The sequence below is a fragment of the Hemicordylus capensis genome, chromosome 6, assembly GCF_027244095.1.
Source record: "Hemicordylus capensis ecotype Gifberg chromosome 6, rHemCap1.1.pri, whole genome shotgun sequence".
NCBI classification, from domain to species: domain Eukaryota; kingdom Metazoa; phylum Chordata; class Lepidosauria; order Squamata; family Cordylidae; genus Hemicordylus; species Hemicordylus capensis.
The window spans coordinates 11,911,875-11,929,388 of NC_069662.1; the positions used below are offsets into that span (position 1 = coordinate 11,911,875).

General features: G+C 43.4%; 2 protein-coding genes across 2 annotated transcripts; both read left to right on the forward strand.

Annotated features, from left to right (window-relative positions):
• Nucleotides 1-7,275: 7,275 nt before the first annotated feature.
• On the forward strand, nt 7,276-8,259 carry LOC128330854 (olfactory receptor 4Q3-like). The gene has a single exon (XM_053264220.1). The coding sequence runs from the start codon at nt 7,276-7,278 to the stop codon at nt 8,257-8,259; it is 984 nt and encodes a 327-aa protein (XP_053120195.1).
• Nucleotides 8,260-12,636: 4,377 nt separating this feature from the next.
• Nucleotides 12,637-13,584, forward strand: LOC128330855 (olfactory receptor 4Q3-like). The gene has a single exon (XM_053264221.1). It carries the CDS (start codon nt 12,637-12,639, stop codon nt 13,582-13,584), a length of 948 nt encoding a protein of 315 aa, XP_053120196.1.
• The last annotated feature ends 3,930 nt before the right edge of the window (nt 13,585-17,514 follow it).

Consider the following 17,514-nt stretch of genomic DNA (forward strand, 5'->3'; position numbering starts at 1 on the left):
GTCAAATGGGTAGTGAGGGGACGGCTACATTGCTGGACAGCTGGAGACCTGGAAAGCATGGCACAGTATGTTATTTCACCTTTTTCCTCCCTTTTAAGGGTTTTTATTTTAAAGATTTTTGGGAACGGGTCTTTTTTGCTCTCCTGGAACCTAACCCCCAATTTCCATTCACTCAATGTCTCATTATCCACAGTTTCGCTACCCATGGTTTCAGCCGAGTACGGAAGCCCCTGTGAATAATGAGGTCCACCTATGACTTTTATACAAATTTTACATTTCTTTTGGTTGATTCCTGTGCAGACTCTGAAGTGAATGTCCAGAGTAGCAGCAAGTTCCCAAAGAATGGCACCTGAATATGTGAATTGTGAATCATAAGTACTTACAGTTAACAATCTTTCTCACTTACTCTATACTTTCTGCAAGCACCCCAAACCATAAAATTGTGTGGGGTGTGTGAGTGTGCACCTCCTACTCTTTGGAGTTTTGTTCAACCATGATGTAATCCACTATTGAATGATGGGAGTAGGTCAGATTGGATGGAGTAAGGCAGGACATCACTCACCAGCAGAGCACCTCATTTGCATGCCTAAACCTCTCTCCCTGCAGACTCTGCAGCCTCCCTGCAGGCTAGATCTGAAAGGCAGACCCCCAGAAGGTTTCAGAGCTGCCAAGTTCTATTTTTTCACCAAACAAGGGTGCAGAAAGGGGGCCCAGCCCCTTCCCTTGCGGAGGGGATGTTCTCTCCCTAAGTCTTATTCATGAGAAGAACCGTCTGTTGGGCACAAATTGAAAGTTTTCATGGTGATATGCATGTTGCTGGCTGAACCGCCAGCCCATAACCCCATGGGCCACTTTCTCACAAGAGTGGCAGACTAAGGGGAGTGAGGGAGGATGCTCCATGTGGGAAAGCTGTGGGGATGGGCACTCAGACAAGTGCTTTCCTGATCTCGGTGACCGTCACCAAGATGCTGTCAAACCCTGCCCCCTGCCAACCCACTGGCCAATGTGGAGATGTGCACCCCTACCCATGGTGTAGTGCACATAGGGTGCCAACCACCCCCATACCCACAAGCCCATGGGGTATTGGTTTTGTTGTTCCTGAGGTGTTCTGAGTGTAGATTCTCTGGTAGCAAATGAGAGTGGATTCATTGTCTGTCATTGAAAATGAATCCATGCTCATTTGCTACCAGAGAAACTACATTCAGAACTCCTCAGAAACAACAAAACCCAGGACCCCATGGGCTTGTGAGTATGGGGGTGATTGGCACCCTATGTGCACCACACCACCACTCACTCTAGGCCACCCCAGTGCTCCCCAAGTGGAGTTATGGGGCTGCTTAAATCTCCATTATTCCCTATGGGGGGAAAGCTTAAAGATGCTCAAACTTCACATATGCTTGAAAAACCAACCTTTTGCCAATTCCTTTGAAATCTGGATGATAGCAGGCACCCATTGGGGCACCACCACCAGATCCACTCTTCTGCCCCTGAAACCCCCTTTCTGCCCCAAATCTGCCCCAAAGACATGATGACATATTTCATCCTAATGTGAATCAATTTACACTTGTGGTTGAATGTTGGCAAGTGTAAAGTGATGCACATTGGGATGAAATGTGCATCACTGAAAGCACTGTAAGATATTTCCCTTTGGGGATGGAGCCACTCTGGGAAGAGCATCTAGGTTCCAAGTTCCTTCCTTGGCATCTCCAAGATAGGGCTGAGAGACACTCCTGCCTGCAACCTTGGAGAAGCCACTGCCAGTCTATGTAGACAATCCTGAGAAAGATGGACCAATGGTCTGACTCAGTATATGGCAGTTACCTATGTTCCTATGTTACTATGAAAAATCCCAACATCAAGTATATGCTGATGGGATCTGAGCTGTTGGTGACTGACCAGGAGAGGGATCTTGGGGTCATGGTGGACAGCTCATTGAAAGTGTCGACTCAATGTGCTGCAGCTGTGGAAAAGGATATTTCCATGCTAGGGATCATTAGGAAGGAGACTGAAAATAAAACAGCTAATATTATAATGCCCTTATACAAAATGATGGTGCAGCCACACCTGGAGTACTGCAAACAATTCTGGTCACCGCATCTAAAAAAAGACATTGTAGAACTGGGAAAGATGCAGAAGAGGGCAACCAAGATGATCAGGGGCCTAGAGCACCTTTCTTATGACGCAAGGCTACAACACCTGGGGCTTTTTAGTTTAGAAAAAAGACGACTGCAGGGAGACATGATAGAAGTCTATAAAATCATGCATGGTGTGGAAAATGTGGATAGAGAGAAATTCTTTTCCCTCTCCCATAACACTAGAACCAGGGGTCATCTCATGCAATTGATTGCCAGGAAATTTAGGACCAACAAACGGAAGTTCTTTTTCACGTAATGCATAATCAGCTTGTGGAATTCTCTGCCACAAGATGTGGTGACAGCCAACAAGCTGGATGGCTTTAAGAGGGGTTTGGATAACTTCATGGAGGAGAGGTCTATCATTGGCTACTAGTTGGAGGGCTATAGGCCACCTCCAGCAGCAAAGTCAGGATGCCTCTGAGTACCTGTTGCTGGGGAGTGGCAGTAGGAGAGGGGGCATGCCCTCAACTCCTCCCTGTGGCTTCCAGTGGCATCTGGTGGGCCACTGTGTGAAATGCTGGACTAGATGGGCCTTGGGCCTGATCCAGCAAGGCTGTTCTTATGCTTTTATGTTCAACTTCCAAAATTCTTTAAAAATCAGCCCTTTGCCCAATTTCTTTGAAATCTGGGTGGTAGCTTCCTTGCACCCATTGGGCACTACCAGCCACCACAACCCACCCTGGGCCACCCTGGTGCCACCCCCGCCCGGGGAGATATAACTAAGGTTGCTGAAATCCCCATTATTCCCTATGGGTAAAAGCTTAAAGATGGGTAAACTTCAAAAATCATTTTAAAAAACAGCCCTTTGTCCAATTCTTTTGAAATATGGGTGGTAGCTTCCATGCACCCATTGGGCACTACCACCCACCACACCCCACTATGGGTCACCCCAGTGCCCCCCCCCCATGTGGAGCTATATGTTTGCTGAAATCCCCATTATTCCTTATGGAAAAATCTTAAAGAAATGTAAACTTCAAAAATTCTTTAAAAACCAGCCCTTTACCCAATTTCTTTGAAATTATGGTGATAGCTTCCACCCATTAAGCACTACCATCACCCCCATCTCTTTTGGCCCTGGGACCCTTTTTTGTCCTGAATCTATTTAGATTCAGATTCAAAAAATTTGGGTACAAATTGAATCTGGGCTGATTCGGGAGTGTGTGTGTGTCAGATTCAGACCCAAAACAAATCAGGAGATGTTTTGATTTGGGTATAAATCAAAATGAAAAAATCAATTCATGCACATCCCTAATCAGAAGTGCCAAGCAGGTGTGGATGGTTTGGCAAGTTATGCTATCTTCTACAGCCTCTTCACCTTTCTGTAGTTGCTGGGAGGGATTTGTTATGCTTTGATTTTTTAAATATTTTAATATATTGTTTCCTGTCCACTCTTCCACTGTTTCCACCCCACCCCCCACCCACCCCGGTAAGTGACTGAATAAAGAATGTATCATATCGTATCATAGCATATTTATGGATCCAGACATGGACTCAATATGAAGGGGAATTTTCACTGTGACATCCCACATATGCTCAAGTTGGCCTGTGTAGCAGCTATATGAACTTCGCTTCCAGGATGGCAGACCAGTATGGCTAGCTCAAGGATCTGAGGGCTCCCTAGCAAGGCCCCTTTGCAATCAATTGATGGCAAGAGGGATGGCATACAAACGGAGCCTGAGTTCCAGAATCCCAATGTTTTTTCTGCTCCTCTACAGTTCTGTGCATTTCACCAATATATTTGTAGAGCTCAATATTTCAATAAAAACATGAAGCACTTCCAGATTCTCCAACTTCTCAGGACAGCCTCTTCTTCAGTGTTTCCTTTACGGGCCTCCAGGACTCAACATGTGCTGAGCAAGCCGGACCATATACTTCCCCAATGCAAGTTGTGCAATAGCACAGTGTGGCTGACCTTGAGTAACACAGCTCCTGTAAAGCTGCTGCTCATGTTATTTATTTATTTAAAGTATTTTTACCAACCACCTATAAAGATCATTGGGGAAGGCCAGGTTGTGGCTACCACCAACTTCTTGGGTGGTAACTCAAAACCAGACCTTCTTTAGTATTGCCTCAGGGTTCTAGAAAAAAAGGAAAACCATGTGCTTTTCTTAGTAGAATACAGGAGTGGTTTACCATTGCCTTCTCCCACGCAGTATGAGATGATACCTTTCAGCATCTTCCTATATCACCGCTGCCCAATATAGGAGTTTCCCATATTCTGGGAAGCACACCATTGGGGATTTGAGCCAACAGCCTCCTGCTCTCTAGGCAGGTTGCTTTCCCACTGTGTCATTAGGTAGCTCTAGAACACACTCCCAAATTTATTTATTTATTTATTTGATTTATATACCACCCTTCCAAAATGGCTCAGGGCGGTTTACAATTAAAACATACCACTAAAACAATAAAGAGCTAAAACAAATTAAAAACAATATAACAATTAACAATTTAAAAACATTTTAAAACAACAATTAAACAATTACAGTGATTAAAAGCCCCAAAATCGGGTTAGAATGTTAAAACAGATTTAAAAACCTGGAAAGCCAGGCCAAACAAATATGTTTTAAGGGCTCTCCTGAAGGCTAATAGAGAATTCAAATTGTGGATTTCCGCAGGGAGCGCATTCTGAACCTCCTCATCTCTGGTTCTTTTAAAGCAATTTCTGAAAGGACACCTTTTTTAAAAAAAACCAAGCTTTTAGTCTATAATGTTCTAAAGTTTTATTGATGGCTATTTTAATTTTTATATGTTTTAATGTTTTAATTGGTGTTTGAGTTTAAATTTGTAAATTGCCCAGATATCTGATATGGGGCAGTATATAAATGTGATGCATAGATAGATAGATAGATAGATAGATAGATAGATAGATAGATAGATAGATAGATAGATCGATCTGGGCCAGTTGCTGCTCATCAGTCTAACCTACTTGGTGGCATTGTTATAAGGATAAAAGGAGCTGTGGACCATGACATAAATGCTGAGTCCTTGGGAAAAGGACTCAGTAATAACTGTAGTGACTTCTGCTGCTATGAGATCATTTCTCAAGGGGAGAAAGGCCCATGACAGCACATAGGCCTTCTAAGGCTCAGTTGGATACAAGTTCAAGTCTTTCTTAGATGTTAATTACCCTGTTAGGGACCAAAGAGCAGCGGGTGCTCTCCAGGGTGCTGACACCTTCATTAGCACAAAGAAAAGACCACAGGCTTTGTTCCCAGAGAGTGGAATCCAAGGATTTCAGATTGTTTCTGGAGGGTTATATACAGGGAAATTCAAAGTGAGTTCTCCTCTTGGTTTCATGATTTGTTGGAAGAACTTTAGGGGGAGCCATCATTCTTCCAATGATTCCCTCTCTTCCTATTTGTCCACAGGTTCCCCTCCCCCTGCCATCAAGGCACTGTATGCTCCCATTTTAAAAAGGATACTCTGGACCTCACCACCTTCTCTCTCTCTCCCTTCCCTTCATATTCTCCATCGCCATATTTGCATGTGGGGATGCTTTTTAAATTCAGGCTTCCTATTTTCCTGTTGTCAGAAAGGTATTCTGAACCACACCCCTTTCTCTTTCCACCCTTCCCTCTGTTCACCTGAATTCCTTGCATCCTTCCCTACTATCTTTATTGAGCAGTCTTGAATGATCACAATGCTTGGCAGATGCAGATTTGCCTTAGGAAAGACGGTTGAAAGTTGGTATTCAAGGCATCTACCATGGATCTACTTTGAATTGCATCAAGGGTGAGTCAGCTAGTTATTCCTATGTCCCTTTTCAGTCATCTCTGTATGGTGTGCCCCCAGAGTGTGCTGGCAAAACCTATGTTAACATGATCAGTAGCCCTGCCTCACTCCTGCTGATCACAAGTTTGCATACTAACATTGTAATCATGAACACCACAGATGGGGCACAGAATATATTAGCGAGTTACTTCTAAAGGCTCACCCTATTCAGACATTCTGTACATGTAACATTCTGGACAGTATACATGGGTTAGAGGTGGATTGAACATCCCCATTTTCAACCCCAGTTTTGCAGTCAAAAATGGCAAAAGAATTTTGGTAACATTTCATTGTCTCTGAATACATTATATGAAATTGGCCTTGTGGGGGGCTTTTCTGAGGTGTAGAGGGAAAGTACCATATTTACCTGGGGGAAACCCCCCCTCCAGTTCTTTCCTGTTAAATATGGGAGAAGGTGTGGTCTTAGATTCAGTTTCTTCTTTCTTTTGGATACAATACAATACAATAAATGCAATGCAATACACAACAATGAATATTTATATCCCACTTTTCAACCAACGTTCCCAAAGTAGTTTACATACAGAAATAAATAAATAAATAAATCAAATGGCTCCCTGTCCCCAGAAGGCTCACAATCTAAAAAGAACCGTAAGGCAGACACCAGCAACAGCCACTGGAGGGATGCTGTGCTGAGACTGGATCGGGCCAGTTGCTCTTCCCCTGCTCAATACAGAGAACCACCATGTTTTAAAGATGCCTCTTTGCTCAGTTAGCAGGGGATAGCCTCTTTTAAGGCATCATCTTACATTCCGAATCATCTTCTATTCTTGTAAATATGGTAGTAGCTTTTTTGCTCTGTTTTTTGTTTGTTTGTTAAGCACTGGCAGTTTTCACCTTTAGCAATTCTGCAGGCAACCAACACCTTCCTGTAGTATCATGATTTCCCTTCTGAGTCCATTTCAGGGGTGGAGAGCTGGTCGTGCAGTGGCAAATTGTCCTCATTGCTAAGTAGAGTTCACCTTGGTTTTCATTTGCATGGATCATTATATGTGAGTGCTTTCTGTTGTAAAACATTTCAGTTAGGGGATGGGGCTGTAACTCAGTGGTACAGCATCTGCTTGGATGCAGAAAGTCCCAGCTTCTATCACTGGCATCTCCAGGTAGGGCTGGAAATGACTCCTGCTCATTCGGTAGCTGTGGGTCATTCAGCTGGTCTTAGTCCTCATCCTCATAAGCATCCTCTTAGATTGCCCACTCATTTGTGTCCAAGCAGATCTCCATTCAGTTCTTCCTTCTCTTCTATTTCAAGTTTAGCAAGTAGTGGGGCCCAGGAATATGGTATAAAAAGGTACATGTGTAGAGGCTGGAATTTCTTCTTCTTCTTCTCCCACTAGAAACACCTTTCAAGATGAATGGATCCACCATTACAGGGTTTGTTTTGCTGGGCTTCACCTCCTCCCACACTGTTCAGCTTTTACTTTTCACCCTGGTCTTGGCATGCTACACCACCACCTTACTGGGCAACTTCCTGATCATGGTGACTGTGTTGTCTGAGCGTAAGCTATTCCAGAGCCCCATGTATTTCTTCCTTGTCAACCTGTCCCTCCTCGACATGTTTCTGGGATCAGTAGGAACTCCAAAGTTAGTGGCTGACTTATTGAACAATGGCTCCACCATCTCCTACGGAAGCTGCATGGCCCAGCTGTACTTCCTCCACATCTTCGGGGGTACAGAGATACTGCTCCTCACGATCATGGGATATGATCGCTATTTGGCCATCTGCCACCCGCTGAGATACAAAGCCATCATGGACCGGGAACATTGCTTCAGGCTTCTCACAGTGTGTTGGACAGTTGGCTTCATCCATGGCACCATGCAGATAGTGGCAATTACCAGGCTCCCATTCTGTGGGCTCAATGTCCTGGACAATTTCTTCTGTGACATACCACAGGTAATCAAGCTGGCCTGCTCAGACAACTCTGTTGTGGAATTAGTCATGTTTGTCAATGCCAGTCTGATAATTCTGCCATGCTTTCTCAGCTTACTGAGTTCATATGTCATCATCCTGGCCACCTTCTGTGGCCGTTTTGGGAAGGGTGGTAGGAAGGCTTTTTCCACCTGTGGCTCCCACCTGACAGTAGTCAGCCTCTTCTATTCTTCCATTGTCTTTGTATATCTCAAGCTCTTCTCAACCTCCAAGGTAGACAAGATCGCTTCTGTGTTCTACATGGTGATCACACCTGCTCTCAATCCCTTGATCTACAGCCTGAGGAACCAAGAAATGAAAGCAGCAATGGGGAAGCTGAAAATCAAGTGCAAACTCCTTCTGCTGCCTCAAAGGAAAGACATATGTGAAAATTCCTTTCCCTGCAAAAGACGTTGCTGTGCATAAGAGACCAAAGGTTTATGGGATTAGGGGGGTATTTTTAAAATTAATTAAATGCTGTTATCTGTTTAATGGATGTTAACTAATAGTCTTAAACAATATCAGATGACCTACCATTGAATTTAGCCACCTAATGGCACAGCTGGGAAATGACTATACTAGCAAAACAAAGGTTGCCTGTTCGAATCCCCGATGGTATGTTTCCCAGACTATGGGAAACACCTATATTGGGCAGAAGTGATATAGGAAGATGCTGAAAGACATCATCTCATACTGCATGGGAGATGGCAATGGTAAACCCCTCCTGTATTCTACGAAAGACAACCCCGGACTCTGTGGTCGCCACTAGTTGACACCAACTTGATGGCACACTTTACCATCGCATTTATTTTATTGAGTCTATTGATTCCAATTGTTCATTAGTAATTATTTGTTTTGATTGAATTGAACAGCTATAAGATGTGGTCTTGCTGTTTCTTACTGCACAGGTGGACCTTGTTACATGTTGACCCAAAAACCATGATTTCGTGTATCATCAGTCAGGCAATGTAGACCCGACCTTGTTATACTTGGTTGAAAAAAAGAGTATATATCCACATATCCACATTTTCAGGGTGGCCGGAAATAACCTCTGAGGTCATTTCCAGCCACCATTTTGCTAAACGAAGGCATTTTGTTGCTCTTCCCTAAAAATATCTAGCTAGCTATCCACAATTTTTACTGAAGAAAACAGTAAAATTGGTAGAGCAGCCAAATTGGTAGTGGGTGGGTGGCACTGCTGGACAGCTGGAGACCTGGAAAGCATGGCACAGTATCTTATTTCACTCCCCCACCCGCCTTTTAAAGGTTTTTGGGAGGGGGCTTTTTTGCTCTCCTGGAAAAATTAAAAAAAAAACACAACCCCAATTTCTATTCCTTCAATATCTCATTATCTGCAGTTTCACTATCTGTGGTTTCAGACAAGAACAGGACCCCCATGGATAACGAGGTCCAACTGTAACTTGTATTTGAATTTTACATTTCTTTGGGTTGTTTCCTGTGCAGAGCCTGAAGTGAATGTCCAGAGTAGCAGCAAGTTCCCAAAGAATGGCACCCTGAATAAGTGAATTTTGGGTCATAGGTACTTACAGTTAACAATCTTTCTCACTCACTCTATACTCCCTGCAAGCACCCCAAACCAAAAAATTGTGTGTGGGAGGGAGGGTGTACCTCCTTCTCTTTGGAATTTTGTTCAACCATGATGTAATCCACTAATGAATGATGGGAGTAGTCCAGATTGAATGGAGTAAGGCAGGACATCACTCACCAGCGGAGCACCTCATTTGCATGCCTAAACCTCTCTCCCCACAGACTCCAGTGAAACATCACAGGTATCCAGGCGATTAAAGGCTGCTCCTGCAGAGCCATTGGCAGTCTGAGTAATTCAATGAGTACAGTCCAGCAATGCCAGACTATAATAGCCAATGTTCTGACTTGGTACAAGGAAGCCTAATCGGTAGAATGCACCATTCAGCTGAAAGGAGATGGCTTTCCAAACATTGTTCTGCCTATTAAGTGATACAAAAGCAATGAGTTTGTTCTAGCAACTCCTGGCACAGGTGAAGGTTAAACTTGGTGTTTCTCATGGCATCCTTATCATATTTAAATGTTAAGCTGGTCTAAGGACCATAATAAACTTACTACTACTACATACTTTTCATCTACTTAAACATATTTTTTCAATGGAAAAATGCACATCTTTTGTGATTTAAGCTAATATCTTGCTCAATCTTTCAATTGTAATTAGAAATGAAAAATCTTAGAAGTGCTACAAGTTGTTAACCCTTTCTAAATCCAGGGGACACTTCCACATTTGTTTGTGACATTCACTTTTCAGGTGAGCGTCTCCAAGTGGTTTATATAAAACATTCCCTTTAAAAAAAGCATACATCAACCAATGTCTTTAGCCCTTCACATGCTGGGCTCTTTAAGCTCACTTCTTTCTTCTCGCCTCCATTCAGAGCAAGATAGTCCTTGGCATCTCTATGGTGGCAGTAGAGGAGCTACCTTTATTGTTTTGGGGTTCGTGTTTAAATTTGCAAATTACCCAGAGATCTGAAATGGGGAGGTATATAAATGTGATAAGGGGCTCATCTTCTTTGCCATGAACCCCACCATCCATTGAGATCATCTGGAGAGGTTCATCTGCAGTTGCCACTGGCTTATCTGGTGACTACACATGGATGGGCCTTCTCTGTTGCTGCCCCGAGACTCTGGAATGAGCTCCCTGATGAAATAAGAGCCTCCCCATCTCTGACAACTTTTTCAAAGTCTCAACTACAACAACAACAATTTATATACCGCTTTTCAAAAAAAGTTTCCAAAGCGGTTTACATAGAGAAATAATAAATAAATAAGATGGATCCCTGTCCCCAAAGGGCTTACAGTTGAAAAAGAAATGTAAGATAGACACCAGCAATAGTCACTGGAGGTACTGTGCTGAAGCCAATTACTCTCCCTCTGCTAATTAAAGAGAATCACCATGTTAAAAAGGTTCCTCTCTGCCCAGTTAGCAGGGGTCTCTCAAGTCTTATTTTTCCACCCAAGCTTTTTAACTGGACTCTGGTTTTAAATTGTTTTAAAGTTTTCATTTTTTTAAAAAAAACAACTCTTTTATGTTCTAAAGTGGACAGAGACAGAAGTTTGGGGGAAGTCAACAAATTCAACATACAAATAAATATAAAAAATAAAATAAAATAAAATACAAAGAAGCAAGCAAACTGACCCTGGGCCAGTTGCTGCCCATCAGTCTAGCCTACTTGATCGCATTGTTGTAAGGATAAAAGGAGCTGGGAATACTGTAGTGATGTCTGCTGCCATGGGCTTATTTCTCAAGGGTGAGCGAGGAGACGCATGACAGTACACAGGACTTCTAAAGCTCAGTTGGATTCAAGTTCAAAACTTTCTTACATTTTAATTGCCCTATTTGGGACCAAGAGCAGTGGGTGCTCTCCAGGGTGCTGACATCTTCATTAGCACAAAGAAAAGACCACAGGCTTTGTTCACAGAGAACGAAATCCAAGGACTTCAAATCGCAGGAGGATAATATAAAGGGGTAGCCAGAGTGAGTTCTTCTCTTGGTTTCACGATTTGTCGGAAGATCTTTAGAGGAGGCAATCATTCTCCCAATGTTCCCCTCTTTTCCAATTTGCCCACAGTGTGGGTTTTTGTTGTGTGTGTTTTTTATCCAGGCACTATATGCCCCTGTTTTTAAAAGGGTATTTTGGTCCTTATCACTCTCTCTCTCTCCCTTTCCTTCAAAATTTCCATGGTCATATTTGCATGTAGGAATGCTTTTTTTAGTCAAGCTTCCTATTTTCCTGTGGTCAGAAAGGTATTCTGGACCACACCCCTTTCTGTTTCTGCCTTTCCCTGTTTTCACCTGGATTCCTTGTATCTTTTCCTACTATCCTTACTGAGCTGTCTTGAACGATCACAATGCTTGGCAGCTGCTGGTTTGCTTTAGGACACACTATTGAGAGTAGGTATTGAAGGAACCTACTGCAGATCTGCTTCAAATTGCATTAAAAGTGAGTAGGTGAGTTGTTTCTATGTCCCTTTCCAGTCATTGTGTAGCTGTGCACAGCGTACATGGTAACAACTGAATTGAATTTTCAATTGTGACAATTCCTTTTCATTTTATAAATTCATTCTGCATATTCCTGTCACAAAACAGAGTTTAAAATAAGATGAATTATTAACAGAGGCAAAGCAATGAACATGACAGACAGGCAGTGCAATCTAATGGTCATTGCTATAGCATACAAAGCTGCCATATACTAAATCAGACAGTTGTCCCCTCTAGCCTAGCATGCTTTCTGTTGACTAGCAGAAGGTGCCCAAAAATTTCTTCCCAGCCATAACTGGAAATACCAGTAATCAAACGTGGAACCTCCTACATACAAAGCATGTATTCTACCACTGTGCCACAGCCATGTCCCCAAGCTGTGGAAGACATTCACTGTGTGTATCCCAACTGTGTGTGCAGTTATACCACACAACACAGAACTTTCAAAGGCTGCAGAAGACAGCATCCTGAAAGCCTCAGTTTTCAGTTTAAAAATCAAGTTACTAGACCTCAAGACTGTGAGCATAGATCTAAAATACCTGGTTACATCCTTTAAATAGCACACAGCCAAATATATCAGACTGAAAGAGCAGTTGGTATCAGTAACAATGTAAGAGAGCCTGGAGTGGAATCCAGAAATCAACGGTTGAAGAAACAGGAGTAAGAAGTTCTGGATTCCATTTCACAGCTCCAGAAGAGGAATAGGGTATGGTAAGCTACATGAGTAGAGGCTAGAATATATTTATTGTTTTTCTCCACTAGAAACACCTTTCAAGATGAATGAATCCACCATTACAGGGTTTGTTTTGCTGGGCTTCACCTCCTCTCGTACTATTCAGCTTTTACTGTTCACCCTGGTCTTGGCATGCTATACCACAATTCTACTGGGCAACTTCCTGATCATGGTGACTGTGTTGTCTGAGAGTAAGCTGCTCCAGAGCCCCATGTATTTCTTCCTTATCAACCTGTCCCTTCTTGACCTGTCTATGGGATCAGTAGGAACTCCAAAGTTAGTGGCTGACCTGTTGAACAATGGCTCCACCATCTCCTACAGAAGCTGCATGGCCCAGCTGTACTTTCTCCACATCTTCGGGGGTACAGAGATACTGCTTCTCACGATCATGGCGTATGATCGCTATTTGGCCATCTGCCACCCGCTGAGATACACAGCCATCATGGACCGGGAACATTGCTTCAGGCTTCTCACAGTGTGTTGGACAGGTGGCTTCATCCATGGCACCATGCAGATAGTGGCAATTACCCAGCTCCCATTTTGTGGGCTCAACATACTAGACAATTTCTTCTGTGACATACCACAGGTAACCAAGCTGGCCTGCTCAGACACCTACATTGTTGAGTTAGTCATGTTTGTCAATGCCAGTCTGATAATTCTGCCATGCTTTCTCAGCTTACTGATTTCATATGTCATCATCCTGGCCACTCTCTGTGGCCGTTTTGGGAAGGGTGGTAGGAAGGCTTTTTCCACCTGTGGCTCCCACCTGACAGTAGTCAGCCTCTTCTACTTGCCCATTATCTTTGTCTATCTCAAGCTCTCCTCCAGCACCCAGATGGACAAGATTGTCTCTGTGTTCTACATGGTGATCACACCTGCTTTCAATCCCTTGATCTACACCCTGAGGAACCAAGAAATGAAGGGAGCAATAAGGAAGCTGAAAAGCAAGTGCAAACTGCTCTTGCTGCCTCAAAGGGGAAATATATGTTAAAATTCCTTGCCTTACAAACGGTGTTGTTGTGCATAAGAGACCACAGGTTAATGAGCTTAGAGGGTATTTTTATAATTAATAATATGCTGATATGTTTAATGGATGTTAACTAGTAGTTTTATGTGAGATGACCTTCTATTGAATTTGTTTTTCTGTGTCTTTTGATTCCAATTGTTCATTAGTTATGATTTATTTTGATTTAACTAAATGGCTGTAAAATGTGGCCTTGCTGTTTCTTACTGTACAGGTGGACCTCATTACATGTGATCCCAACAGCCTCGATTCCGTGTATCTGTAGTGGGGCAATGGAGACCTGACCTCGGTATATGCAGTTTAAAAAAAAGTTAATATTCATTTTCAGGGTGGGCGGAAATGTCCTCTGAGGGTGCTAAATGGTGCCATTTTCTGGCTCTTCCCTAAAAATAAATAATTCACTATATCTCATGGAAAATTGGCCAAACTGGGTGTTTGGGGCACAGGCATTATTGGACAGCTAGAGACCTAGAGAGCATGGCACGGTTTGTTATTTCATTTTTTCTACCTTTTTAAAGCATTTCCCCGCCCTTTTTTGCCCTCCAGGAACCGAACCCCCCAATTTCCATTCACTCAATGTCTCATTATCCACAGTTTCGCTACCCATGGTTTCAACCGCATATGGAAGCCCCCATGAATAATGAGGTCCACCTGTAACTTTTATACAAATTTTACATTTCTTTTGGTTGATTCCTGTGCAGACTCTGAAGTAAATGTCCAGAGTAGCAGCACGTTCTCAAAGAATGGCACCCTGAATATGTAAATTGTGAGTCATAAGTACTTACAGTTAACAATCTTTCTCAGTTACTCTATACTTTCTGCAAGCACCCCAAACCATAAAATTGTGTGGGGAGTGTGTGTGTGTGTGTGTGTGTGTGTACCTCCTTCTCTTTGGAATTTTTTTTAACCATGATGACTGTGATACCAGGAAACAACTGATATCCCCCTTGCTAGAGCAATTTCTAGGAAGAGCCGACCCCTTTTACTTGAACTTCTGCCTTGAGGACCAAAACAATGAGGTCACTAAAGTAGTGGCAAAATTCTTCTATGTTGCTATTAGATTAAGATCTTGTTTAAGGTCAAACGTATAGGCGCCTACTGTTTTATTCTGTTTACTATGTATAAAGTTTTGTTTTAATGCTTTGTATGTCTTTTGTATGGCCTATGGCTGTGATAAAATTGACTGGAAAAAATTTAAGCATGATGTAATCCACTATTGAATGATGGGAGTAGTCCAGATTGGATGGAGTAAGGCAGGACATCACTCACCAGTGGAGCACCTTGTTTGCATGCCTAAACTTATCTCCCTGCAACCTCCAATGAAATGTCAGAGGTATCCAGGCGATTAAAGGCTGCTCATGCCAAGCCACTGGCAATCTAAGTAATTCAATGAGTATAGTCCAGCAATGCCAGACTATAATGGCCAATGTTCTAACTTGGTACAAGGAAGCCTAATCAGTAGAATGCACCATTCAGCTGAAAGGGGATGGCTTTCCAAACATTGTTCTGCCTATTAAGTGATACAAAAGCAATGAGTTTGTTCTAGCAACTCCTGGCACAGGTGAAGGTTAAACTTGGTGTTTCTCATGGCATCCTTATCATACTCCTCTGAATCTACATAAGTAAACATATTTTTCAAAGGAAAAATGCATATCTCAATTCCTTCTTTGTAATTAGGAATGAAAAATCTTAGAAGTGCTACAAGTTGTTAACACTTTCTAATTCAAGGGAACACTTCCACATTTGTTTGTTTGTTTGTTTGTGGCATTCACTTTTCAAGTGAGTCTCCCCAGTGGCTTCTATAAAACCTTCAATTAAAAAAATATATATATATATCAAGCAATGTGTTTAGATCTTTACATGCTGGGCTCTTTAAGCTCATTTCTTTCTTCTCTATTCCCTGCTAGCTGAGCAAAGAGGCACCTTTTAAAAGTGTTTATTCTCTTTATCGAGCAGGGGGAGAACAACTGGCCCTATCCATCCCCAGCACAGCATCCCTCCAGTGGCTGTTGCTGGTGTCTATCTTAGGTTTAATTATAGAGAGTGAGGTTTTGGGGGACAGGGAACCATCTTTATTTATTTTTATTTCTCTATGTAAAGTGGTTTGGGAAATTTTGTTGACAAGCAGTATATAAATATTCATTGTCGTCGTCATCTCCTTCACTCAGTGCAAGGTAGTCCCTGGTCACTCTGTGGTGGCAGTTGAGAGGCCACCCCAGATGGAACATGGGTGCTGGATGGTCTCATGTCTCACACTGAGTCTCTCTCTTCTCCGTTGGCTTCTTTGTTGGGGAATGCCATGTTTCAGCTTCAGAAGCTCGGTTCTAGGGACACACTCAACTCTTGTGTGGACCACTGAGAATTTTGGTTGGACCTTATTGCTGCCAATGGATGTGAACTGAAAGCACATCCTAGACTGCAACCAAAGCTTCCCTGCACCTGCATGGAATCTCTGTAGGCAGAGTTGGTGGTTACCACACTGTGGACAAAAGCCTGAACCCACCATGCTGGGCCAATTTCCACTGTCATATCCAGAGGCACTCTCACCCCTGGACTTCCAGGCCAAAGCCCAGGGCCTCTACACCCCCTGGGGACCCCCCAAATCCTCATTAGTCTGTCCTGGGTGGTGTGGCCATCATGCTGCCAGTAGGGATGTGCACGAATTGTCTTCGGCACCGGCGGGGGTAGTACTTTAAGGGCGGGGGAGGGTGTACTCACCCCCCCACACCGTGTTTCCCCCGCCGGCGATCTGTAAATTTCAAGCCCCTCGGGGCGGCAGCATTCCTCCCTGCCGCCCCGTTCCCCCCGTCGGCCGGAAGTGGCCGGAAGTTGAGAGCGCGCATGCGCCCATCGTGCGCGCGCGCACCCGTCTGCCGTCTGCACTGGGCAGCTGAATGTGACCTCTGCTTTAGAGACAGAAGGGAGCATGGGGAAATAAATATGTGGGATGGGAATACGTTAAATTGTGTGTTGAAATGTTTCTGCTAATGTATATTTGCATTAATATGCCTATTTTATATTCCTACATTCTTGTGAGTCTAGTTGCTGTTTGTGCCCTCAAGAACCCACATGTTAAAAATACTCTCTCTCTCTCTCTCTCTCTCTCTCTCTCTCTCTCTCTCTCTCTGATGCTTAACTTGCAGTGCGGGGGGGGGGGGGCTCCAAAGGCTCCCAAATTACCTTGGTGCACCTCTGGTGGCATCCTATATTTGATGAAGTTGGCCTGAATAGCAACCATATAAGCATGTGGGATGGTTGGCACCCATGGCTTGCTCAAGGATCTGAAGACTCCCGGGCAAGCTATCTTTACATGCAGACGGAAGGGGTATGGCATGCAAACTGAACCAGAGTTATTGGGGGAGCACTATTTTTGTGGGGTACCCTGTCCCTCTGGTGTCTTTTTCTGCTCACCCACAGGTCTGTGGAAATCACAGAGGCCTTATCAGGAGTCCAGTCTCCGAATAAAACCTAGACTTTTTGCTATTTCCAATAGCCTTGGGTACTGGAGACAGCAAAAGCAATGCTCTTACTGGTCTCCAGGACTCAGTAGGTGTGCTAAGCATGCCAACCAGGCAGAAATGATGCCTACTCCATCTTATTATATTATTATTTCTCTGTGTAAACCGCCCTGAGCCATTTTTGGAAGGGCGGTATAGAAATCAAATAAATAAATAAATGCGTGAGGCATCATCAAAGTGATGGTTGTACCTCCAATGCACAGCTACTGTGAGGCTACTCCTCCTGAATCTCATCTGCAAGTGTCTCCAAAATCCTACCCTAAAAGGCAGGGGGGAAATCTCTTCTCTTCCCAAGCTGCCTACAGTATGCAAACTAAGAAATTTGACTCATATAAGACCTTGTTCTGAGCTGCTTATGCCTATATCCTGCCTGGAGCAC

Coding starts and splice junctions, on each gene's coding strand:
- LOC128330854 (XM_053264220.1), top strand. CDS start 7,276: ATGAATGGATCCACCATTACAGGGTTTGTTTTGCTGGGCTTCACCTCC.
- LOC128330855 (XM_053264221.1), top strand. CDS start 12,637: ATGAATGAATCCACCATTACAGGGTTTGTTTTGCTGGGCTTCACCTCC.